The sequence below is a fragment of the Pelophylax lessonae genome, assembly GCF_965119305.1.
Source record: "Pelophylax lessonae genome assembly, chromosome: 1".
NCBI classification, from domain to species: Eukaryota; Metazoa; Chordata; class Amphibia; order Anura; family Ranidae; genus Pelophylax; species Pelophylax lessonae.
In genome coordinates, this window is record NC_138768.1 from 160,876,879 (window position 1) to 160,903,223 (window position 26,345).

The following is a 26,345-nucleotide window of genomic DNA, read 5'->3' on the forward strand; positions in this document are numbered from 1 at the left end:
TCATTTTTAAAGCTTAACTAAACAAGCATATGATAGTAGCTGATTGTTAGCCATGCACAGCTATTCCAGGATTCTGTCTCCTCTAGTTTTTAAAAAAGTTTCCCCTGTGTGTGGTTTTACTGAAATATGGGTGTGTTTAAGATTTCTGGGTTGGCATTCAGCGTTGAAGCTTGCATCTGCCCCCATTAATACATGTGCACAAGTAGGAAATATTCAAGTATCAACAAAAATACCTCATCATGTCTCTTAATTCTGGAACTACTGCTTTAAGAATTTTGGTTTATACCCCTCAACTGTGCATTACTAATACAATAGTATATTCTTTCAATTCCCTATTTTGCCTGAAAGAAAAAAAAATGTTTTTTTTATTTTCGACAGATTAGGGAATTATTAGAACATTTGTCATACCTTATCCCTGCCTATGTTCCTTTTTTAGAGGTTTCACATGTACCCACCCTACTTGTTACTACCAAATGTGGGGAGGGGGGTCTTTGATCCAGATGCACACACCAATAAAATACCTTTTAGTAGAATGTAAAATAATTATTGTCAGTGGTGTTTTGCAAAATCATCTAAAGGATCCAACTATTCCCCACTCAACGTGGTTGAACCTTGGCTGCAATTTAGGGTTTTAAATGCTCTTGTACTTCTAAAACTGGCACCTGGGTACCACGAGGCACTGAATCTAAAAGTGCATATTACTCTTCCTAAAACCAAAATAGTTGCTCTATGTAGTAAATATAGTATTTTTGGCAAAAGCATGTGCATACAAACATGTACAGCCTTTAAACAACTCTCCCAGCCCCTATCCAAGCAGACATTGCTATGTCCTGCTGTTTAGACAGCATGTACTCTACTCTGAATGCTGCTAAACAACATCATTTAGAGCATTGTGCTACTGGCCCAAGCAAAGCATTCACACATCAAGAGATAAACTCCCAGATTATTATCAAATTAGTTTTGTACAATGGTATCTGCCTTTATACAATATTTACAATTTTTCTCTATCATGATAAAAAAATACAGTATAAGGTAACTTAAACAATGGAAATGCATGTGAGGCCACAGGGCTTCCCTTTATCTGGGATGAGCAGATGCTATTGTCTGTAATGCGTAGCGTTGGCTAACCAAGATTATTTTTCTTCCGCTTGCTTGGACTGTGGCTGGGGTCTGGTTTCAGTTCACGATACTGCACCTGTTTAAACACACAAGTACAAAATAAATTGCTTAAATGAACACACTCTTGTAATAGAAAAAATATAGAAAACCTTTTTTTCTTCCGGAGAACAAAATCAAGGTCTCGCAGTACAGTGAAAGTTACAGCTTGAATGGAGAAGTAATAGATGGAATGATGAAAAAGGAAAACGTGTCAAGAGAAAGTACAATTTTCCAGGAAATACGAGGATGTACATAAGCCTTTTCCTACCACAAGGATATTTACATTTTTTTAATTGAGTCTAACGAGTGTATTAAAATAATCTATTATCTTCTAATGGGCTTCTGCCATTTTTGTGATATTAAACTCATGTATATAAAATGAGGGTACTGGAGTGCTAAATGCTCCTGGGCACTCTTGGGCACTTCCAGCAGAGAAAAGTAAAGCTGCAAGCAGTGGACTGTGTAAAATTAGTTGTAAAGCGCATTGTTTTGAATAGAATGTACTAAAAGTTCTGCCAGGGAGATTCACCCTGTTTATCCAATGGCACCAAGGAAAGAGCTGGGAAATCCAACACTTTACAAGTGTCACCAGAACAGGAGCTAAAATCTTCAACTGGAACACCTGTTTCACTGATTGTCAAAGAGTGAATTTTCTCTTTTGAAGAGATTTCTTTTCATTTTCTATTGTATCCCCTTGACAAAAAGTGAAGGAAAATCTCAGCAAAACAAAAACAGAAAAAAACTGAAGGGGTTTTAACTATTTCTTAAGCCTAAGTATAGCTAAAGTTCAGATTCAGAAAAATCAGCACATGGGACTAAACTTACAGGTAGGCTGTGCCCCCTTTGTTGGTTTCTCTTCTTTTAGTTTAAATACTTCTCCCTTTTACAGCCCAACTTCCTGAGGTTCTGAGGCCAAGTAACTTAGAAAGGATTACAACCAAAGGATCAGTATCACAGCCAACTAAGTAGCTTTTCCAGAGGTAAGGGATTAATGGCAGCCTTTAGGTCTACTACCACCACCAAACTTCATCGGTTAAGGGGTGAGTTTGACATACTGTATAAACATTATTGACCCAGGTTATATGGATAGCATCAGCTTAGTTGTGTTGAGCAGCACCTCAACACAACTAAACCTCACTCTAAAACCATCTACTGTTACTTTATCGCTCTCTAACCTACTTATCTTAGCTCACCTCAAGACCTGTTAACTTGAGTTGGCTTTTTAAAGATATTTCCTTTGCCTTTACAGCACAGAGTCAAATTGTTATTTAACCCCCCCCCCCCCCATTTCCAGCACCGTATAATCAACTTTATTTATTACTGTGACTGTTGAGCTGCAGGAAGTGCAGTAGAATATCTGGCACTTTTGGGTATGGATGAGCATGTGGCTCACTCCCCCTCTCCTATATGACAATGCCAAGTGCCTTATGATTGCTTTAGAACTGTCACATTGAGGTAGGGAAGGCATCTATAGCCCTGTATGAATGTAGACATGTTAGTACATTAGTTTGAAACTTTCACAGGGCTTTTTTTCCAAACAGAGAGGAATGGGAGTGAGAAAGAGTGGATTGGATTTGCATACCTAGGGGAAGCAGGGCAGTTAAGTGATTCTTTTACTTTGCACTCAAGATGCCTACCAGCCCACCTGACTAATGAATAATTTGGGCTACAAGAGGCTGTGTTTGAAAATTGTGTAACCATAATTGAATTTCTCTATCTTTGTATTTTTAGTATTCCACTGTTTTGGGGCTACCACTCAGGCGGGTCCTGGCTAGAATCCAAACTCACACATTCTCCAGACATGTCTGTCCCAAAGAACCAGCACTACACTCTGATTATATACCCTCTTGGTTTTTGCACAATAATATTATTAAAGAGACCACTCACCAACTGTACATCAGATGGAACTCTGGAAAGGAAGTCGAGAATTTCATTATTGTCAATTGTGTAGGGGCTTCGAATTTTCTTTGTAAACTTATTAATTCCTAAAAAAAAAAAAAAAAGAAAAAGAAAGAAAGACATTTTAAAAGTTAAGTTTAGTTTAAATATATGCAAATAGTCACTCCCACATTTAACACTAATGATTACATTAAATAATGCTAAATAAAATAATCTTTTTGTAAAATTGGTCAAATGCTAAGTATACGTAAGCACAGATCGGAGTCAATAAAACAGCATTTCAAGGTGATCATTACATTCAGAAGCTTATTTGCTACATACATATGTAGACATTATGTACAACTCTGTACAACAAATGTGATGGCTGCCTGCACTAAACAAGTGTGAGACTTTAGACAAATGGGGCCAAGCTTGACATTTATAGGAAAAGTCAAGATTTACATATGGTATAATTCTCTTGATCCGCTGACTGTTAGACATGCAGTTTTCACTTGTTTACACTGTGTGTGTGGTGACTGGCAATTTTCTGCCGTTTGAATTGCTCAGGCATGAGACACAATACATAAGCTATAAGGCTGGGTGCACATATATACGTCCGCGAGTTCGTGCCCGGGGTCCAGTGTATTCCTGTTCACCAGTTTAGGTGCAAATCAGGTCCAAATTTTTGCCTGAATTCGCACCTGAATCAGACTCAAAGACGGAGCGGACCCTTTTTAAATGAGGACCACATCGGCCCTGAACCTGTATGAACCAGCTCCATTGATAGCCTGTCACACTCGCCTGTCATGTGAATAGGGTGCGGGGAAACCCGCATCCAGTTTGCATATGTGTGAACCAAGCCTAACTCCATCAAAAAAAATTACGTTTAGTGTAACAGTGGGAAATGGTTAGCACTTTTGTAAGGTTTTTGTTGCTGTACGTCCCCTTTGGGGAGAGTGAGTTTTCACTTCCTATTATGTCAATTTGGCAAAAAGAGAGGGAAATCTTCCCAGCAGGAAAACAGAAAGAAAAATAAGCACTTTAATTAGAATAGTGGGAAAGGGCTTATTGTGCTTTATTGCTGAGGTCTATGAACCCATGGATGATGTTTTCCTAATTTCTGTTGTGGCACAAGAACAGGAAGTGAAGAGAAATAACCTGAAATAAATTCGATCTATTCCCACTCTATGTAAAGATAAAAAATGTAAGCTGTTCTACTATAGGTTTTGGTTTTCTATACTCACTATATAAAATTACTTTGTGACAAGCTAGGTTCCCTGATCATTGACTGATGCACCATGAGCACATACATGTAACCATTTACAGTGCTATAAAAAAAAATATATATATATTGTTGTATTCTGTATTTGTGTGTATTAAACACAGTGTCATCATACAGAAAACATTGATACAATGTATGCAGCACACACGTAGCTAATTCTTTTTTTGGGATGCTATACATGTGCAATTCTGAAACTAGTTGTGATTATAGCTTACAGTAGAAGCAGGCTGGTAAGCAATAAGAAACAAGGTCAACTGTGTTGTTATCTTTCTGATAAATTTATAGTCATAGAGTGAAAGTTCCTTTTCCCTACAGAAGATACATATTCGCCAGCACACCAAGGATCTTGCAAAAGCAGTCCAAAAAACTTTATTCCAGATAAGATCACATCAGAAAAATATAGTGCAACGTTTCAGAGCCGCACAGGACCCCTTCATCAGGCATGTGCACAGGACCCCTTCGCACAGGACCCCTTCGTCATCACATGCCTGACGAAGGGGTCCTGTGCGGCTCCGAAACGTTGCACTATATTTTTCTGATGTGATCTTATCTGGAATAAAGTTTTTTGGACTGCTTTTGCAAGATCCTTGGTGTGCTGGCGAATATGTATCTACTTGTAACTGATCCAGTTGCCAACTGGTGATCGCTTCAGCACCCAGTACACAGCCTACAAACCAGGAAGATGTGCGATAGGAATATGAACTATACTTTCCCTACAGAAGATCCTGTTAACCATCATGATTGATCAGCATCATCTGAATCAGGTGATAGGTTGGATGGTGACGCAATTTCAGAAATGTATTAGTAACATTGGACATGTGCAGTCCAAACTTGCTGCATTGAGGGTTCTGTTATTTTGAACTGTTTATCTGCATGGGGTTTGTAGTCTATGTTACATATCTAATCTGACAATGCTATGTATGTATATGTTTGCCTATAAGCAGCCTTAAGTATAATTGATTATTTAGCTGCTGAATGTTACCATTTTCATTGCTTGAGGTCTGGATATGGGTTAAAAGTGGACAACCCTAATGTTTTATCCAAACTGTAGTAATGGCTATACATGGTAAACAATGGTTAAAGTAATTTAAATTTTGGTTCAGAATCCATCCAGTGAAAACAAAATTGTCAAGTCATCTTGTGCTAGAATGTGGATGAACTGGCCTTGCTCGCTGTTTGCTGGCAGAAGTGCTGTCATGTGGGAAATCTCTGGGAAGACCTTTGTATCTAATAAATGAAAAGAGCCAACGCTTGCTTCAATCTCTTTAGTGCTGGCGTGGCGTGTCATACATTATGTTGTAGTCACTACAGCATAAAGCCATTAAGCATTAAGAGGTCCGTTAGGGACAAGGGGAAACAGCCTGTTTTTAGCAACATTAACAAATTGTTTCTGAACCCTGTGCTGTGAATCACTGATATGGACAAAGCTTATCATTGTTTACTTATATTTTTTTGAAAGATCACATAAATTTACAGGATTGTATTATAGGGAAATAGAGAACAGCAGATTTACAAAATACATTAGAACAAGATCTAGAGCAACTGCAAGCAACAGCTGAAGTCAGTGAAATGTTAATGCTTAACTCCAGATTAACTGGTCAAATCAAACATATATATATATATATATATATATATATATATATATACATATACAGAGAGAGAGAGAGAGAGAGAGAGAGAGATAAATCTATCTATCTATCTATCTATCTATCTATCTATCTATCTATCTATCTATCTATCTATCTATCTATCTATAAACATTTACCGATGAAAAGATTTAAATATATGCCTATTAAATCCCAAGATTTACCCCACAAGGCCGACAGGAGAGCCCACCCTTGAGACCTGACTTTACTGTAGTACACCGACCTAGTGCATTACCACTAAAACCATTTATTAAAATATTAAAAAGTATGCAATATACTCACAAAGCAGGTGTGAATGTACACACATCAACATATTGTACATAAAATCTCCAAAGTAGCCAAGGTCCCACACGAAGCTGAATGGCATGCAGTGTGCCGCATGGGGCTGCTGTGGCTGGGCTGACGTGTTTCAGGGGCGAGCCCCCTTCCTCAGAGCAGCAACTTGGAGATCTTATGTACAATATCTTGATGTGTGTACATTCACACCTGCTTTGTGAGTATATTGCATACTTTTTAATATTTTAATAAATGGTTTAATGGTAATGCACTAGGTTGGTGCTCCCCCTTTTTTTTTTTTGTCTTTTTCCCAGTTGGTTCTGGATACCCTTGATCCTGAGGGGGCAGCAAGACCATAGGCTTTATCCACCCGAGTCTGAAGTATCTCCCTTCCCTCCGTCATATTTCACTTGAGCGCAGGAGAATTGTTCTACTACTTTACTGTAGTACAACCAGGACTTGTCCCTACCCACAACCTGAAGGAGAAGCAGCACTCATCTCTCTTGTACTCTGCTTTCTGCTCCTGTCTGCATGTTCTTTGTCAGCACATGTGCACTACAGCACATGTGATTGGCTCCTTGTATTGCTTTTCTCTCTTTCCCAGTCTGAGCTCTGATGTAACAGGGATTGCAAGATGCTGATACCATCTATGTTTGAATGTGATGGAGCAGGGAACCTAAAGTGGGAGGTGTTGGGAAGTTGGCCTACAAAGACACATGGCTCAGCATGCAGTGCTCCTAAAACATTTTACTTAAAACAATGTGGTTTTAGGCAGCGGATGGATGATAAACTCTGACTTGCTGAAATAGACCTTGCACATATGAAAATTTAGGAAGAAACTGAGCTTACTGGATCATGATACCAGATAACAGATCCCCTTTCATACATGGCCAGGTAGCAAACGTTCACAGATAACCATGAAGGTCACCTCTATCTGCACCTCTGCAAAAGTCTCCTTTATTGAAACAGTACATGAATCTTTTCATTTACTTTGGTTTTATGAAATTTGCACAAAGAAGCCATTTTATTTAAATATATCCAGAGATTGGAGCCTATCTGATCAGTTTACTTTTAATCATCTGTTTTATTCCACCAAAAATTACATGGGAGTTCTATGAGAGGTATACAATTACACTGAACTTGCCAGTGTCCTACCATAGCTAAAATATCAGATTTGGGTCGACTGATCCATTTAAAAAGCCCCAAAAAATGCACTCGGTTTCTCAGGAATAGGCCATATGGTGCCCACTTTTAGTGTGATAACAAATGCTGAGGAAAAATTACAGCTGAGTTACACATTTACAGCGTAGTGATATTTCAGTTCTCTTGCCTTCTTCGATCAGACAATCTTTTCTAGATCATAAGTGCTGTAACTGCTAAGGATAAGTCATCCTCTTAAAAAACACTTATCAGTGGAGGGCATCAATGACTCTACTAATATGTTACCTACCCCACAGAAGGACGAGGTATCTGAGTGGGATAAAATATAGCACAGCCGTTACGACGCACAAGGCGATAATTGCCAGCCAGGTTAGAAATGGGACCGTCCAGTTGACTGTGCTGTATGGAAAAAAATGACATGAGTCACAGGCCTAATCCTCTCATATATCTAATGAAAGACATAACAAATAAAGTGTACAGGGCTAAACGAGACAGGCAGACGTATTACTCTTCTTTGCTTACTGCTGGATGTGCACAAGAGGAAATGCCAAGATAAATGATGCCAAATAAATCGTACAGCAACAACATTAGAGACAATGGCTCCTATTAATCACTCTTCAATATCCAATAACTCACTTACTAGAAATAATACAAGAACTGAGAATATTGACCAACAGCTCTTCATCGTGAATTATAACACTTTGTAAAATGTCTTCATGCATCAGGGGAATGAACCTAACCATTTAATCAGACATACTGTTATAATATACTGTGACACAGCTCATATAGGGTAGCTAAAGGGGTACTGTAGCAGGATTGCACACAGTGTTGGATATGTATACACACAGAGGAATGGCTGATAATGCAATATCTGTTTTTAAACCAAGTTTTGTCACTGCATCTATCTATGTCTAAGTGGTTTAGCAGCAAATCAGACAACAAGTAAAAAATGTGCCTTATAGACAACTGTTAGTTGCAGCGAACACACTTTGCTGATACCTAAAATATTACATGAAATGGTATGACTATCTAAAAGTAGCATGTCAGTTTTTAGTAGATACTTGACAATGATTCCTAGTGACCCCAGAGATAAAGATTATTTGCTTAAAGTAGGACTTGTAATTATGTTCAGCCAGTCCTGTGATTTAGTTACTCCTATCATTCTGCACAGCCAGACGCTATTTCTAGTTAAAGCGGAGTTCCACCCTGGGACATTTTTTTTAATAAAAATACCCCCGGGACAGTCAGGGCTAGTGCATTCCACAATGGCTAGCCTCTGATCTGTTCCTGGTCGCACTTATCTGCAATAAGAAATACTTACCTTGAAAATGTATTGTCCAGCACTGCCATCTCAGGTGTGGGCAGCTTGAAGCCAGCGCGATCCTCTTCTGTGTCCTCTTCCGTCTTCTTCGGTCCCACGATGCACTGCACCGGCCCCACCGTCACTTCCGGTGCCGCAGCATCATCCCTGCACAGCTTCTGGGCATGCCCAGAAGCTGTTTAGCAAGGTATGACGGCGCTTGCACCGGAACTGACGTCGGGGCCGGTGCAGGCGCATTGATTCCTGGGAGCGATGACGTTCAGCTCCCAGGAATCATTGCAAAGCCAGGAAGTGACGAATCGCCGTGGCCGCCGAGGGGAGGAAGAAGGAAGTAAGGTAAGTATATTTTCTTCTAAACAAGGTATGTAAAAAAAAAAAAAAATTGCGATTATCCATTTGTTTTTCAGGTGACCCGGAGCGAGAAGATGGAGGTAAGTTCAATTTTAGGGTGGAACTCCGCTTTAAGCATTTTAGCTTTGTCACTTTGTTTTATCTTCAGCCTGCTTATACGAAAAAAATCATCACCTCAATCCATTGAGGAGGAACCCAACCCATGAGGCAGTAAGCTGACCCAAAGCTTAAGAGCTATAGAAGACTGACCTAGCTACTGGATTCTTCATAGGACCTTAGGAAGTCCTGTTTATATTAAGCAGCAACAAACCATGCAGTCCATTAAGTGCTTGGTAGTCATACTAGTTCATTAATATCATAAAGTTGTTACGTTTAGCAAATTTTGGTCAAGCTAAAAAGGAGGATTGCATGCCCACACATACTAGAAAGCCAATATAGTGAAAGAATTGCTCCGACAGGGTAAGTAGTGGCTCATAAGTTGTAGCAAAGTGGACATTTGTTTTTTTTTCAATCCTCTGCTACTGTCCTGTCTGATGCATGTCAGAGGTATGGATGGCAGAAAGGAGCACCCAGTTCACTTGTGGAAGGCAATTTGACCTTCAAAAATTCATCAGCTGCAAGGGTTTTAAGTTCTACCATGTTATGTTGAAATGACATGGCTCCTTTGTACACTATTTAATTTTGAATTGGAGCTGTAATTCCCACTGAGCAAATGTCATGAGATTCACCTTATTATGAGAGCCTAGAGAAATTTAGCAGAACCCCAGCTTGAACATATGAATTATCAAAGAGCTTTTGTGGTACTGAGGCCTTTAATAGATAAAGTTCATAAATTGGGACTCGGCAACCCAAAGGCACATCTTGTAAATGTTCTTCATTATCTGTTTGCTTTTTCAATCCAAAGATTTTACAACATGTTTTTCTCTGTCTTTTTCCTGCCAGCCTACTTGGATTACATTAGTAATTTTTAAAGTGATCTTAAAAACAGAAATAAACTAGTCGTATTGGATATGGTCTGCTGTTACAATATGGACATGTATGTACTCACTTTTTTATCCTCTCACCCAAAGAAGCCACTTCATCAAGCACGCCCTGTACACTGACGCAAACCTCTTGAATGGCATACAGTTTATTCATAAATCCTTTCTTCTCACAGTCCTAGTAGAAGGGCAGAATAGAAATTGTTTATAAAGTAACACATATTTTCTAGCAATTATCAAACCTATTACCAATGAATCTTTTGAAAGATACCTAGTGCAAAAATGCATGACAAAACAGAGTTGTGGTATCTGTCTGTGGTAGCTGACAGTGAAGTCAATGGCATTTCTGCACAGGAGTCCCTCAATGTCCCACCTACAGGAAGGACAATACCACACACTGGAAAATACTGCATTAGTGCATAAAAAAGTTGATTATGATATTGTCAATATGAGTAATAAATCATGCCCCACCTTAAAACAATTATTTATTTATTTCCTACTGCTGGCCTGTTGCATTTTCATAAATACCTGAATATACCCAGTGAAGTCCATCAGAAAAGAAGATGCAAAGCAGTCTGTTTTATTGCATTTAGAATGTATTTTTTTTATTATTAATAAAAGGCTCCTTATGTTAATGAAACCACCTCAAAACCACCAGCAAAAAAATGCAAGGTGTAGAGAAGCCGCTACACTGCTGTATTAATAATTATAAGAAAAATGCTCTTTTTTTTCTGGTTCTGGACATGCTACATAGATGAAACTTCACAGGTACACTTTTTAGACCCCCCAGACACTAAATCCAAAAAAAGTCATGCCTGCCTCCAAAAATGCCCGATAAATGCCTGCAAGAAAAACGGCCAGGTGGAGAGAAGCCATATTCATGTGCTACTAAAAATTATAAGAAAATGCTCTTTTTTTCTGGTTCTGGACATGCTACAGAGATGAAACTTCACAGGTACACTTTTTAGACCCTCCCAGACACTAAATAAAAAAAAAGTCATGTCTGCCTCCAAAAATGCCCGCTAAATGCCTGCAAGAAAAACTGACAGGTGGAGAGAAGCCATATTCATGTACTACTAAAAATTATAAGAAAAATGCTCTTTTTTTTCTGGTTCTGGACATGCTACAGAGATGAAACTTCACAGGTACACTTTTTAGACCCCTCAGACACTAAATCCAAAAAAAGTCATGCCTGCCTCCAAAAATGCCCGATAAATGCCTGCAAGAAAAACGGCCAGGTGGAGAGAAGCCATACTCATGTGCTACTAAAAACTATAAAAACTATAAGAAAAATGCTCTTTTTTTTCTGGTTCTGGACATGCTACAGAGATGAAACTTCACAGGTACAATTTTTAGACCCCCCCAGACACTAAATCCAAAAAAAGTCATGCCTGCCTCCAAAAATGCCCGATAAATGCCTGCAAGATAAACGCCCAGGTGGAGAGGAGCCATATGCCTGTGCTACTAAAAATTCTAAGAAAAATGCTCTGTTTTTTTCTGTTTCAGGACAACCAGAAAAAAAGATCATTTGTCTTCAATGGGAGTCACCTCCAAGTAGGATCCTTATCTTATTTCAAGTGTCTGTGAAGAGATTTTACAGGAAAGGGAAATTAGGTCACAACACATCATATTCTGATTGGCCAAATACAAAGTCGTACAAAGTCGTCTATCATATAAGTCGCGTAAAATAATTCACAAGTCGTGCTGAAGTCGCGATAAGTCGCGCTGAAGTCACGCTAAAAAGTCGCCCCTTATGAGGCGACTTAGAGGTCGCGGCAGTGTGAACCGGCTCTAAAACTGACAGGAGCAATTAACTAATATAAACAGCTTTAAACAGAGCTTTTTTTCCATCACAACTGTAAAAAAGAAATATCAAGGCATTTATGTATCAAAGTAAAGGAAAAATCTATAGGGGAGCACCAGCTGTAAATTATACAATTTCTTTAAGTGAATATTTTGGATTATTTTTTGGTAATGTACATATACAGAGATTTTCTGTATTTATAATATGTCTCCAGGGGTCCCTTTACCAAATTCTGGGACCCCAACAATCAATTTGCCATTTTTGTGACCCTCATAATGGCTATAATTATAACACTCACTCTCACATTTACCTAATAAAGATCTCTTCTGCCTTACTTTTTATACAATTTTGGTTAAAGTCTTTTCTAAAAACGCTAATCAATAAACAGCTGCATATTTAAATCATATACCTAACCCAGATTTACCTCGGTTGCCAAACTTTTACCAAAATTTACCAAACTTTGTTGGGCACTCTGAAACAATGGTCTGTTGGACCAAGCATGATCAATTAATTTATTTCACAATGATAATAAACCTTTTATCCATTAGTGCACTTCTTTATTCTACAATTGCTCTATTTTTGTTTTTTACTTCAGGCCCAAGTTTCAGTGCTCAGTATTATTGGGGCCTCACCTTTGGCAATCTGATGGGACTCCATGGTTCCAAATAGTAGTCAACTGAATGCATGTTGTATAAAATAGATTTGGGACACCAAATTTGTATAATTCCATCTGTTGAGCTGAGGTTCAAGTTGTGAATCTCTGCTCTGATCCACATGAATGCCTAGTTTGTTTTGCTACAGATACATTACAGTAGTGTAGAGGCTATAAAATAGCAAACTGCAAGTAAAAAGAATTGAAATCCAGTGTACAGGAAAATCTCTGACTGTGGCATATTCCTAACACATGAGAAAAAAATGAAATTAAAACCCCTGTCACTAGAGCATTTGTCATTAATAAGAACATTTTCCAAACATAGAGTAAACAGAATTGAAAATGGATGTGTTATTGGTGTACACATGACATGAGATCCCACATGCATGCATGGGAGTGATGTCATCGTGGTCCCAGCCATTCAAGTGGCCAGAGCCCAAGAACCCAGAAGGAAGACCGGGTGAAGATGGAAGCCTTGGCAGCAGTGACAGCACGCAACTGGAGGGCTTTCTTTAAAAGGTGCTTGTATGTGGTGCATGCTATTACATTATGGCATGAAGCTGCAGGGGGCTCAGTGTTTTTCTTTCGGCAGTTTACTACCACTTTAAAGAGGAACTATACTCTTTTTAGTGCTTTTTTTTTTAAATATACAGATCTGCTTAATATAATAAACTTATAATTCAGACTCTGCCGTTCTGTTTAGTAGTGCAGAACAGTTGTTACTCCTTGCTCATCCACTTATCTCATTGCAAGTTTACAGAGTTGAATAGATAAATTCAATAGACTCTCTGTAGCCGTAGACACACACACACACAAACATAAACCTTTTTGTTGTTTGGTGATTTATGCCTGTACATTATGTCACATGTGGAAAAATATGAACAGAGCAAAGCATACCTTCAAACAGACCCGGATTCCATGAGACCCTCCTGGGATCTTAACCACATACCAATGTTCTGAAGATCCGGGCTCTGTGCCACTGCTGGTCAGGTGCTAGAACTTCCATTCCTGCACCTGGCTTTGGCTCGTTATTGCTTTGTCAGGCAAAGTAATCTCCTGCCTGACATAAATACTAGCATTTCGGCAGAGGGAGGCAGCAGAATGTGAAACAGAGCATGTATATATATATATATATATATATATATATATATATAATATATATAGTAGGTAAGTAATCCACTGAACACCAATCACCCCCTCTCCATCAACAGAGCATCAATGCCCCCTCACCACTCCTACAGAGTGCAAGTGTTCTCCTCTCCCACACAGCATCAACATGCCCCTTTCTCTCCACAGAGTACCAGTGCGCCTCCTCTTTCCCCCAGAGCCCCGAGCAGCAATGCTCCCCTTCCCGCTGATTACCAGTTCCTGCCTCTTTCTCTCCAATGGGGCATTTGAGTGTCAACACTGAGCCTTTTCCTCCTATTAACAACCAAATCTAGGATTTTTCTTCCCTACCATTAACAAACAAATACTGACTTTTTTTAACCCCGCTGACAGCTGAAGCTCACCTCATTTTTCTAAACTTCGCTAATCACCAATACCAGTCAGTGTTCCTCCTCCTGATCACTAAACAGGCGGTTTGGCCTTTCAGTGTCAAATATTGGAGTTTTCTGGTGTTCAGGAGGTGAAGGTGTAGCATCCAGCCCACTACCAGCAGTCTTTAAAAATCTAGGACAAGATAAAACATGCAGATGGTGGACACTGTACCAAGTGGTACTTGCGATTAGGGCTGTATGCGTTCAGGGACGAATTCCCCAAATGCCGAATACTTGCATTCAGGTCATCAGGACACTACGTATTGACTACGAATTTTCCGCTGATGGGCTACACTGCCCATGCTACACCCGAGGGTCCTTAAAGAACCCAGCCAGGTGATAGCCAGACCATTGTTCCTAGTTTTTATGTATAGTCTACTGACAAGAATGGTACCAGCTGATTGGAAAAAAGCCAACGTGGTACCAATATTTAAAAAAGGGCTAAGATATATCCCGGGGAATTATAGGCCGGTTTGCCTAACATCAGTAGTCTGCAAGATATTGGAGGGTATGATAAGGGACTATATACAAGACTTTAGTAATGAAAATGGTATCATTAGTAGTAATCAGCATGGATTCATGAAGAATCGTTCTTGCCAGACAAATCTATTAACCTTCTATGAAGAAGTAAGCTGCCATCTAGATAAAGGAAAGCCTGTGGATGTAGTGTATCTGCACTTTGCAAAGGCATTTGATACAGTTCCCCACAAACGCCTACTGTACAAACTAAGATACATAGGTATGGACCATAGGGTGAGTACCTGGATTGAAAACTGTCCAGAGGTAGTGATAAATGGGGAGTACTGAGATTGGTCAGGTGTGAAAAGTGGGGTCCCCCAAGGATCAGTCCTGGGACCAATCCTGTTTAATTTATTCATAGATGACCTAGAGGATGGGATAATCAGCACAATCTTAGTATTTGCAGACAACATTAAGCTAAGCAGGCCAATATCTTCTATACAGGACGTGGTAACCTTACAAGTAGACCTGAAAAAATAATGGTGTGGACAACTACATGACAGATGAGGTTTAATGTTGAAAAATATAAGGTAATGCACTTGGGTGTCAGAAATACGAATGCAAGTTACTTGCCAGGGGGGAGAACCTCTGGGTGAATCTAAGATGGAAAAGGACCCCAGTAGACAACAGGCTTAGCAATGGCATGCGATGCCAAGTTGCTGCAAGCAAAGCCAACAGAATACTGGCATGTATAAAAAAGGGGATTCACTCCAGAGATAAAATGCTTATCCCGCTCTACAAGACTCTGGTCTGGCCGCATCTTGAGTATGCCGTCCAGACCTGGGCACTGGCCCTCTGAAAGGATGTGCTGGAACTAGAGAGAGTCCAGAGAAGGGCAACAAAGGTAATTAGGGGAATGGAGGACATCAGCTATGAGGAAAGACTACAAACATTGAACTTAATCTCTCTGGAGAAGAGAATCTGACATCAATGTACAAATACCGAACTGGTGACCCTAGCATAAGGAACAAACTTTTCAGAGAAATGGAATTCAATAAGACATGGGCCACTCACTAAAACTAGAAGAAAAAAGGGTTAATCTTAGACTGCATAAAGGCTTCTTTACTGTCAGAGCGGTAAGGATGTGGAATTCTCTTCCACAAGCAGTGGTATCAGCAGGGAGCATCGATAGTTTCAAAAAAATGATTAGATGAGCAGCTTACAGACCACAACATACAGGGGTATACAATGTACGGTTAACAGCAAACACACACAGGTTGAACTGGATGGACTCATGTCTTTTTTCAACCTCACTAACTATGTAACTATGTTCATAAAGTTTAAGGGGCATAATGAGACATACTGCTGACTGCTGTACTCTATACATTGAGTTGCCCATAAAACACCAATAGTTTTTGACTATTTTACTGAGTTTCTTCTTTAAGATAGACTCAGACAGTGTTAGCTCTTTGTCCATATTCTATTTTACCCACTTCAGTTCTGGAAGGTTTACCCCATTCATGACCAGGCCATTTTTTGCGATACGGCACTGTGTTTCTTTAACTGACAATTACGTGGCCATGCAATGCTCTACCAAGTCTACCTAAATAAAACTTATGTTCTTTTTTTCCCCACACATAGAGCTTTCTTTTGGTGGTATTTAACCACCTCTGCGTGTTTTTTTTTTTTGTTGCGCTATATACAAAAAAAAAAAAAAAGACTGACAATTTTGAAAAAGAAAACAATACTTTTTACTTTCTGCTATAAAATATTCTCAACAAAAAAAATGTAAAAGATCAAATGTGTTCATCAAATTAGGCCAATATGTATCCTGCTACATATGTTTGTTAAAAAAAAAAAAAAAATCCACCGGACCCGCTGAGTCCAATCACTAGGTACTTGATCTGGCACAGAGCGGCCGCCCTGCCGCAGTAATATCTGCATGGGGCGGTCGCTATGCGGTTAGAGATCCTTTAGGTTTATGTGTGTCTGTGAGACTCTCACTTGTGGTAGTTAAGGAATATTTTTGCGGCACGTGTGCAGTGTGTACTGTGTCGGTAGGCATAGACTATATTTAACAAGGTTCCATTAGACAACACCAAAATATCCAGTGCAATTTAGAAACATCCACTTTTGCCATGGTGTGCTTCATGCATCTTATGTTTTCTCCTTTCCAGGTTGTCCCTCTTTCTCAATTTTTGATGATGGAAGCTTTATAAAATGCTCAATATCGCTCTGTTAATAAAACTCCCTGGAGTATTATTAGAGATGTTTTCTCCTGTGTATGCTAAGCATGAATGAACAGTGTCTGGTTTGCTACATTGTTTTATAGGCTCTGCACTAACTGAATCCACACTGCAGAACACCTCATTCCAAAAAAAAAAAGATAAGATAAGAAAAGAATACCTATAAGAAAATGGTATCTATAATATCTCCAGTACAGACAAATCCAGGAATCTGAAGTAATAATTCATGTTCCTTGTAAAATGTGCAATGGGTCTTGGGTTGCTTCTTTTTTCCTCTTTAAAAAAAAAAACCCTACAGATTAAGCTCTTAATGAAACACTATAATATTGCGTGGATTGATTTCTTCTTCTTTTTTTTTTTTTTTGTTTTCCTTATTTCACATTTATGGGTAATTACTCTACCTTCTTCTCTGCCAGATTTCAGTCTTTTCATATCCCTATGCTAAAATGCCAGAGACTGCACAAGGCTGAGCACTAGCTGTCACATAATAATGTTGTAATGTTTAAGGGCCACCTAGTGGTAGACACCTTGCAACTAGCTGCAGAAACGTTAATTAAGATATTTTGGCTCAGTGTGATAACCTCTGACGCCACCTTTTATGACACATCAAATGATACAAGGGGAAAAAACAAGTCCTAAAGCTTTATGAGATCACGCTAAGCTTCTAAATAAGATTCAAGAAGCAATGTTCTCAAACTCTTTTGTTTGTTCTACTTTAGTTCTGGTGGGAAAACAGCCCATACTCTCAGCGCTTCAAAGCCTTTTTCTTGTTATTATTTTGGCTTCATAGCTGTTTACTTCAACAGTACATAGGTTAGTGGAAAATATCATTCTATAATCCATTATTCTTTCTAAAATATTATTGAACTATGCATACGTAAGGCTTTCAGTATAGCATAAAAATTCAAGGCTGAATCCTAATCTTCTGATAAGGTGTGCTAATTATAAATTTGGCTAAGGATCATCACCCCATAATGACACTACCCATCACTGATCACATGCTAAGCAAAGACAAAACATTGGCTTCCATAATGGGGGTCTTACGTTGGGTGTATTTTTTAAGGTCCGTAAACTGGTGTCAACTTTCTTTACACTTTCCCTATAATTACCTGGGCAATATATACTTAGCAGGTTTATCATTTACAACTCTAATTGAATAACATTACGTTTGCTAAGGCACTATTTATCATATCATAAATAAATTACCATTTTTTTTTTTAATAGTAGAATATTTATTAATTTTTTCTATTTTTTTTTTTCATCCTATCTTTCCTATAAGCACTTCTAATCTCTTCCAGCAATTTTGTTGTCACTTCCAGCACTCACTCCAACACCTTCTGCACATTTCTCAACAGGGGCTTTCTGATAGCCATGCCTATGCATGGTCATAACCTTTAGTAGTCTCTACTTCGAAGAGCGTGTGACAAGGAGACTATTCAGGAGGGTAATACGGAGGCAGAGACAGAGGGTTGTCACTCTAAACAGGATGTGTCTACACAAAGACATTTAAAGTGGAGTTTTACTCTAAAGTGAACTTGCGCCTATCTGATTCCTCCCCCCCTCCGGTGCCACATTTGGCACCTTTCAGGGGGGGAGTGGGTACTTGTTTTTGACAGGTACCGTCCCCACTTTCGTAGGACCTCGCCGCAGCGAGGTACGTCAGCAGTTTGGTCCCCCTCCTCCTCCCTCTTTTTGTCCCCTGCTGCCAGGCCATAGAGAGTGCAGTGTGCTTTGCGCATGCGCAGTAGGGAACCGGCTGTGAAGCCACAAGGCTTCACTGGCGGGTTCCCTTACCGGCAATAAGCAGCGGCGGCAGCACCCCAGGACAGGTAAGTGTCCTAATATTAAAAGTCAGCAGCTACAATATATGTAGCTGCTGACTTTTAACTTTTGGAGGGGGGGGGGGGCAGAACTTTAAGGTAGAATCATCATGTATTACTGTAATTAAAGTTGCTGTTTTAAAAAGAATGAAAATTACTTTTGAAGTTATATCAACATGCTAAAGCTGATATGAGTTTTAGTGACTGGGTTTACATATACCGTACATTAAAGTGTTTCTATAGCAGCTATAGATTGTGCTATCATCCACCTAAGCTGACTTTTGTGACATGTATGTTTCCACTCTTAACCATGTTTTAGTGTGTTTTATCATGAAATGTGTTAGGAAAGAGGGTAAATTAGAGTGTTCTGTGGGCTGGAATGCTTTGACAGCCCTTTTATTGTAAATAAAGTGCCGTAAAGCAACACACATTAACCACTTGCCGACCAGCCGCCGTCGTTTTACTGCGGCAGGTCGGCTCTGTCTCACGAAACGACGTACTTGTACGTCACTTCACGGGATCGCTAGCAGGGGCGAGCGTGCTCATTCGCCACAGAGGAAGCAAATCAGCAGGTCCGGAAACTGCGATTGCCGCCGGGCACCCGCGGTCGCTCCCCGTGGAGACAGAATGGCGGTCTGCCATTGTAAACGTGGCAGACCGCTGTTCTGTAAGTTATGAACACAAGGATCATGTGTTCCTCTTATTTAGGAACACAGGTCTTTGTGCTCATGCAGCAAGCACATCCTCCCCACAGTTAGAAAGCACCCCCTAGGGACACATTTAACCCTTTGATCGCCCCTGGTGTTAACCCCTTCCCTGCCAGTGTCATTAGTACAATATCAGTGCATATTTTTAGCACTGATTACTTTAGTAAAGTCACTGGTCCCCCCAAAAGTGTCAAAAAGGTCAGTTAGGCGTCCGATCTGTTCGCCGCAATGTCGCAGTCCTGCTAAAAATCGCTGATTGCCGTCATTACTAGTAAAAAAAAAAAAAAATTACATAAATATTTCCCCTAGTTTGTAGACGCGATAAAATTTGCGCAAACCAATCAATATACACTTATTTGGATTTTCTTTTAACCAAAAATATGTAGAATACAAATTAGCCTAAACCGAAAATGATGAAAACAATTGATTTTTTTTTATTTTTTTTATTGGGAATGTTATGTAGCAGAAAGTAAAAAATATTGTTTTTTATTTTTTTTCAGAATTGTCACTCTTTTTTTGTTTATAGCGCAAAAAATAAAAATCACACAGGTGATAAAATACCACCAAAAGAAAGCTCTATTTGTGGGAAAAAAGTACATCAATTTTATTAGGGTACAGCAATTGTCAGTTAAAATAATGCAGTGCCATATCACAAAAAATGGCCTGGTCATTAAGGGGGTAAATCCTTCCAGTCCAGAAGTGGTGAATGTGTGGCATAATGCAGGTGTGAAGCCGACTTAAGAGTACACTTTACTAAACCCAGAAACCGCACTATATCTGGTCTCCCACGGTACACAGAACATGAAAATGCAACTATTTTAGTAAATACAAACTGCTAAATACCTTTTCTCAACTGCAGTTAGAGCAGTCTTATGACTTCTATCAGTGCCTGGTTAAAGCTTGTAGGAGATGTTTTAATTATTCTCTGACTGTCTTATCTGTCTTATGAGGCTGCATGACCCCTGACCCTCTGTCTGGACAGTGCTGATCAGCCCTGTGCTGATCGTATGCAACCCCCCCCCCCCCCCCAAAAAAAAAAAAAAAAAAAAAAAAACAAGACAGAAAAACTCTATAGCAATACACACCAAACTAAGCATGTGCAGGGTGACTCCAAAGGCTTTGTCATATAAGCAGATGGATTAGGGACAGTGGAAGAAGGGGGGATCAGAGAAGACAACCTTTTTACACAATGCGCATGATTAACCCCTTAGCTACCACAATGAGTATGACAAGTATGCTTTACTGCATATACAGACTGATTTTTCTGGGTTGAGTTTAGTAACACTTTAATGCATAACCTGTACATACCTCTTTTTTATTTTAGTCTTTCTTGTACCTCCCAGGTCATTACTAACAAAGTCACTTCTTTCCTAATACACACAAGGATACTGATCTCATTCTCCGATTCTCAATTGACTGTCATCTCTTAGGCTTGTGCACACAAGTTTAAGAATCAAAAGCAAGTCGATTTCTGCCATGAGAAATCATACTTTTTGGTGCTTTCAGAAAGAAATGGATTGCTTTTTTAGCTCCATCTATTATGTGTTTACCAAGCATTTTCCATACATTCACTATATGTGTTCCATGCATTCACACTATATTCCCATTGACTTGTACAGAAGAATAAAAGCAATTCAAGTGCAGAAGAATAGGACATGCTGTGTTTATGAAAAGCCAACACAACTCAATCCATGGAAGAAGCAATAATAAAAGAAAGTTAACACTGCTCCATATGATCCAATTCAAAATTCAAACAATGCATTCCAGATCATTCAAAAATGCCATACAAATGCATGTCAGCAGAAAAGCAGAGAAACTCCTGTGTGCAAACCCTTAATCTGTTCACACATTAGCACTATATATTAGAAAATGCATAACTTGCATCCAACTGACTGATGAAACAGATATTACAAAAGTGATAGATGCTTAGGAAAACTTGCAGAGCAGCTGAGTCTTGTAGCCTTTAAAGGGAACATTTTTTTTTTTATATCATTACTGACCTCCTTATTCTACAGTGCTAATTATCTGCCTGTAATGCTGGCCCTCTTGCTTTACCTGTCCTGTGTCTACGTGGAGCACTGTTTGTATCATATTTTACACTTCATTCTTCAAGTTTCTCTTGAGTGCGGTCACACTTTCTTTGAATTACTGGACCTTTGGATGACGGATCCGACCTGCACCAGAGCACTTTTCCTCACCTGAGCGGCTCTCCTCTCTCTATCTACCTCTTGCTTTAATACTGAATCAAACTACGTATGCAGATAAGTATTTAGACTTTCTCTGACTTTCCTGATTCACAAACTTACATATTTGTCTGGCATTAAACATTTTCAGATGAAGGTCACAGGCATCCCAACCTGCAAAAACTCATTTCAGGGATGTGGCAAACTCATTTCATGGAGGTGGCACTCCGCTCCGAAACCCCCCCCCCCCCACCCTAATTTGACACAACTAGAGGATTATCAAATGAAATGGAATCAGTATACAAAGGTTTACTTCTTCTGAGAGATATTAAAGGAACACTCTAATCACCGTGACCACTTCAGTGATTTGAAGTGGTCATGGTGATAGGAGTCAGAAACACTGCACATGCTGGGATATTTACAGTTACTGTATGTGCTGGGGCTAGTTGCATCCCTAGCACATATGACTTAGGCAGCCAGAAAATGTCATGTTCTTATTCATACATGTATGAGCAAGGACATGACATATTATGACAAAACACAACTAGTTATTAAAAAACGTATTGCAACAATTTACCATTTCTACTTATTTTGCAGACTGCTGGCTTTTACTGCTGGCGGGTACTACTGGTGTGGGTACTGCTGGCGAGTAATGCTGGTGGGTAGTGCTGGCGGTTACTGCTGGCAGGTAGTGCTGGTGGCTTTGCTGGCGGTTACTGCTGGTGATTACTGCTGGCGGTTACTACTGGTGGGTAATGCTGGTTGGTAATGCTGGTGGGTACTGTTGGCAGGTAGTGTTGGTGGGTAATGCTGGCGGTTACTGCTGGCAGTTACTGCTGGCGGGTACTGCTGGCAGGTACTGCTGGCTGGTAATGCTGGTGGGTAATGCTGGTGGGTACTGCTGGCATGGCAGGTAATGCTGGTCATGCGGGTACTGCTGGAGGAAGCAGTGGCTGCAGTAGGGAACAGAGCCGCTGCTTCCTGTAGGGCTCCTGTCATAAGCTGAGTGCATTTCATGTCACTCAGCCTGTGACAGAGCCGGAACTATACAGGAAGCAGCGGCTCGGTCACTGACTGCAGACATCCTAAGTCTCCCGCAGCAGCCGAGAGATCGCACGGCAAGTCGCGGGGGACTTGGGATGTCTGAGGTCAGCAATGGTAACCCCATATTCCTCCCAGGAATAATTAACTTTAAAGTGACTCTGTTGCTTAAAAAATATAACAAAATACTCCCTGTAATAAAAGCCTCCAAATATTTACCTTTCTTGCTGACAGTTAGGCCAAACTTACTGATATGCAGTTCAGTTTTGGGCACCAGTTCTCAAAAAGGATATCGGGGGAACTGAAAGTGCAGAGAAGAAGAACCAAACTGATAAGAGGCATGGAGGAGCTCAGCTATAAGGAAAGATTAGAGGAGCTGAATTCATTCTCTCTTGGAAAGAGGAGATTAAGGAGGGATATGATCAACATGTATAAATACATAAGGGGTCCATATAGCGAACTTGGTGTTGAGTTATTCACTTTAAGGTCAACACAGAGGACAAAGGACAAGGGGGGAGGAAAGGGGGACAAGGCTCCATTCACACCTGAGTGTATTGTTTTCAGGTGTTTTTTTGGGTGTTTGTCCAGGGGTTTTTTAGGCGTTTTTTCAGGTGTTTTTTGCAGGTGTTTGGAGGCAGGCATTGGCATTTAACAAAAACGCTTGTAATCTGCCAAAAAATAAGCTCATTTACTTTTTTGAGTTTCAGGCATTTTGCTTTAGGCGACAAAACGCTCATATGTGAACATGGGCCATTGAAATGAATGGGATTTTGCTTGTTGGATGTTTTGAGACTTCAGAGATGGATGTTTTACTAGCTGAAAAATACTCAGGTGTGAACAGGACCTTAGGGGGGATATGATCTAAATGTACAAATACATAAGGGGTCCATATAGTGAACTTGTTGTTGAGATATTCCCTTTAAGGTCATCACAGAGGAAAAGACTCTTTATGCCTGGAGGAAAAGAGATTTCATCTCCAAATACGGAAAGGTTTCTTCATAGTAGGAGCCGTGAAAATGTGGAATAGACTCCCTCGAGCTGGTTCTGGCCAGCTCAGTAGATTGCTTTAAAAAAGGCCTGGAATCTTTCCTAAATGTACATAATTTAACTATATATTAACACTTATAGGCAAAGTTGATCCAGGGAATATCTGATTGCCTCCCGGAGATCAGGAAGGAATTTTTTTCCCCTGCTGTAACAAATGGGATCATTCTTTGCTGGGGTTTTTTGCCTTCCTCTGGATCAACTGTGGGTATAGGATTGTGTATATGGGATTGTATGAATTTTTTTCTCTTTTATTGGTTGAACTAGATGGACTTTTGTCTTTTTCAACCTGACTAACAATGTAACTATGTAACTCCAATGTCCAACAGTACTACATCCTGGGGCTGAATCTTCACATGCACCAAACTTCTGGTTCCCACACTTCACTCAATTGTTCCTCCTACTGTGTCCAGTAGTGATGTAAAGCCAGCAGATGGACCTGCAGCATTCAGATGGGGATGCAGGCATCTGACACTCCCAGAAGTGTTGAATGCTTGAGACTTTGCCAGAAGCTGTAATACCTTAACGCTGGCCATAGATGAATCTTTTTTTTTTTTTCCAACCAGACTAAAATCCTCACTGCTGTATTATTGTATTTAGACAGCAGGGAGACTTCCCCGCCATCAGAATACACTAATCAGTGATGCTGCCTATAGCCAGCCGCACTGATTGAGCAGCACAAATCCGACTGCCCATACATGGATCAAAATTCAGCTGGTCCCTGCTGAACTGGCCAAAATTCGATCCATGTATGACTGGCTTAAGACCAAGCAGTTAAGACTTATCACCCACCCGAGAAATAAGTACTCAGTGGCTTCTTATGTTGAGCTTTTATTACATTTTTTTAATGATAAGGTTGCTTTAAAGCAGAATGACTTTATTAATAATAAAGTTACCGCATTGGAAAAAGGCATCCAAACCTTTCTTAAAGTATACAAACACACTTTACAACAAAAGCTCCCAAGATGTACTAGCATTTTGTTTCTGCAATAATCTCTTGCCACTGCTTCCAATATCTTTACTATTTTATATTCTCGAAACAGATATATATTTGACCAGGTTAGAACAATAGGAGCAGTTAGAAGAGACAATCTTCAGGGTGTTAGATCTACACAGTAAGAGCAACATAAAATTCCACAGTTAACCTGCACCATCATACTTCACACACAATAAAAATAACATCTTTGGCCAGGGCTCTTCTTCAAGCCTGCAATCTATGCACAGCAATATGGAACCCTTTGCTGTCTTTGATGAATTAGCAGGGCATGGGTACCTCCAAAAGGAGCCGTGCCGCAGTAAAGTGCTACAAGCTAATGTGTTATCGCTACTGAGGAGTCTGAGCTGGACTGCTCAAAAGAAAAGATGAGCTGTTTGATTTGCAGATTTAAAAATCTCTTCCAATAATTTAACACAGCCAGTCTAGGCTTGAAAAAAAAAGGGGTCATCTTTCAGTTAAACCCCGCTGTCAGTTATAGCGGCAACAAACGTGTATTCTGAACAGGAGAGCTTTTTTATTATTAAGTTCTGCAGGAAACTTGTAAACTTAAAAGGTGAGTGACAATTAGGCTTTATATTCTCACAAATCCCAGCATTGTCAGAGATTTGTCCTCATGGCCCTGTTCGCCCCCTGGTACTTGGATTGTTTGAAGTCATTATTACCATAGACAAGCTCACATAGATAAGAGGTCAGCGTTCATGATTTGTGAAGACAAAAATACTCTTGGAGGTTTTCTTTCCACTTGAAAGTTTTTTTCTGACATTTTATTTCATATTGCTTGGGACTAGTCACAAAAGCTCAGTAAGAATATACTCCGTCCACATGATAAGTATCCTGCCATCACCATTACGTTAAATCAGTGTACACAGGAGATCAGAGCCTTAAGTCTCTATTTTTTTAAGCCAATAAAGTTCTGCTTTGTATTTTCTTCCATAATAAGACAAACAACCTGGTCCATATTTACAGCTGTTGTTTCCCTAGAAAGATGCTAAAAATGCTGTCTTTCCTGTACAAGCACATACTGCATGATTTTTAACAGAAATGATACCCCCGGGTGTGCTACAGATGACTTTATGTACAGTACTTGGATTTACTAAGTAAACCATCATTCAGGAGACTTCAGTGAAAGTGATAAAAGCTGTGTATGTTAATTGGGCTGCCAAGAATCTTGTGATTTCCCTTAGCCTTCTTTGCAAATCATCCACCCTAATTAATGGGTAAGTATAACACTTAGATGTATAATTACCGTACAGTACTTCTACAGACAATAACCTTATCCTACATTCTACCTAGACGACTATAGCCATCTTTGTTCATGCATCATTTGGGCTCAGAATCTACTACCTTGAGTAAGATGCTCAGCCAAAGATGGCACAGTATCAAGTAAATCCTGCAACAGCCTTTGAATTTGCGGATGTGTGTACATAGAGTACATCTCACACATATCAAATACCTCCTCTTCCACCACAATGACTCTTCAAGCTGTGTGCTGCCATAAAGACATAATGTACAGTTGAGTGTACACATTAACCTCCCTGGCGGTATGATTATGTCAGGAATTCTGTACCAAAAGTGGTACAATTTTTTTCATGGAAATTTGGCGTTATGTATTATAGGCCTACAATTCTTTGTAATTACTGACTTAAACCTGACCAAAACAAGAGTCTAGTAGACATCCCAGATGTGATAAATTTGAAACACAAACGCATGAATTATAATCTAATCAATAATATAATTTTATTATATAATATATAGTATATATAATAAAATTATATTATTGATTAGATTATAATTCATGCGT

The 26,345-nt window shown here is 39.6% G+C and overlaps 1 protein-coding gene across 6 annotated transcripts in view; it reads right to left on the reverse strand.

Moving 5' to 3' along the window:
- Positions 1–366: 366 nt before the first annotated feature.
- Positions 367–26,345, reverse strand: part of MCTP1 (multiple C2 and transmembrane domain containing 1) — a 1,122,980-nt gene continuing 1,097,001 nt past the window's right edge. For all 6 annotated transcript variants that reach the window (XM_082247658.1, XM_082247657.1, XM_082247659.1 and 3 more), the window contains 4 exons: positions 10,122–10,231; positions 7,691–7,800; positions 3,046–3,143; positions 367–1,195 (listed from right to left, as the gene is read on the reverse strand). In XM_082247658.1, the coding sequence (XP_082103784.1) occupies positions 1,124–1,195; positions 3,046–3,143; positions 7,691–7,800; positions 10,122–10,231 (390 nt within the window). In that variant the 3' untranslated portion in view covers positions 367–1,123. The remainder of the gene's footprint in view (positions 1,196–3,045; positions 3,144–7,690; positions 7,801–10,121; positions 10,232–26,345) is intronic.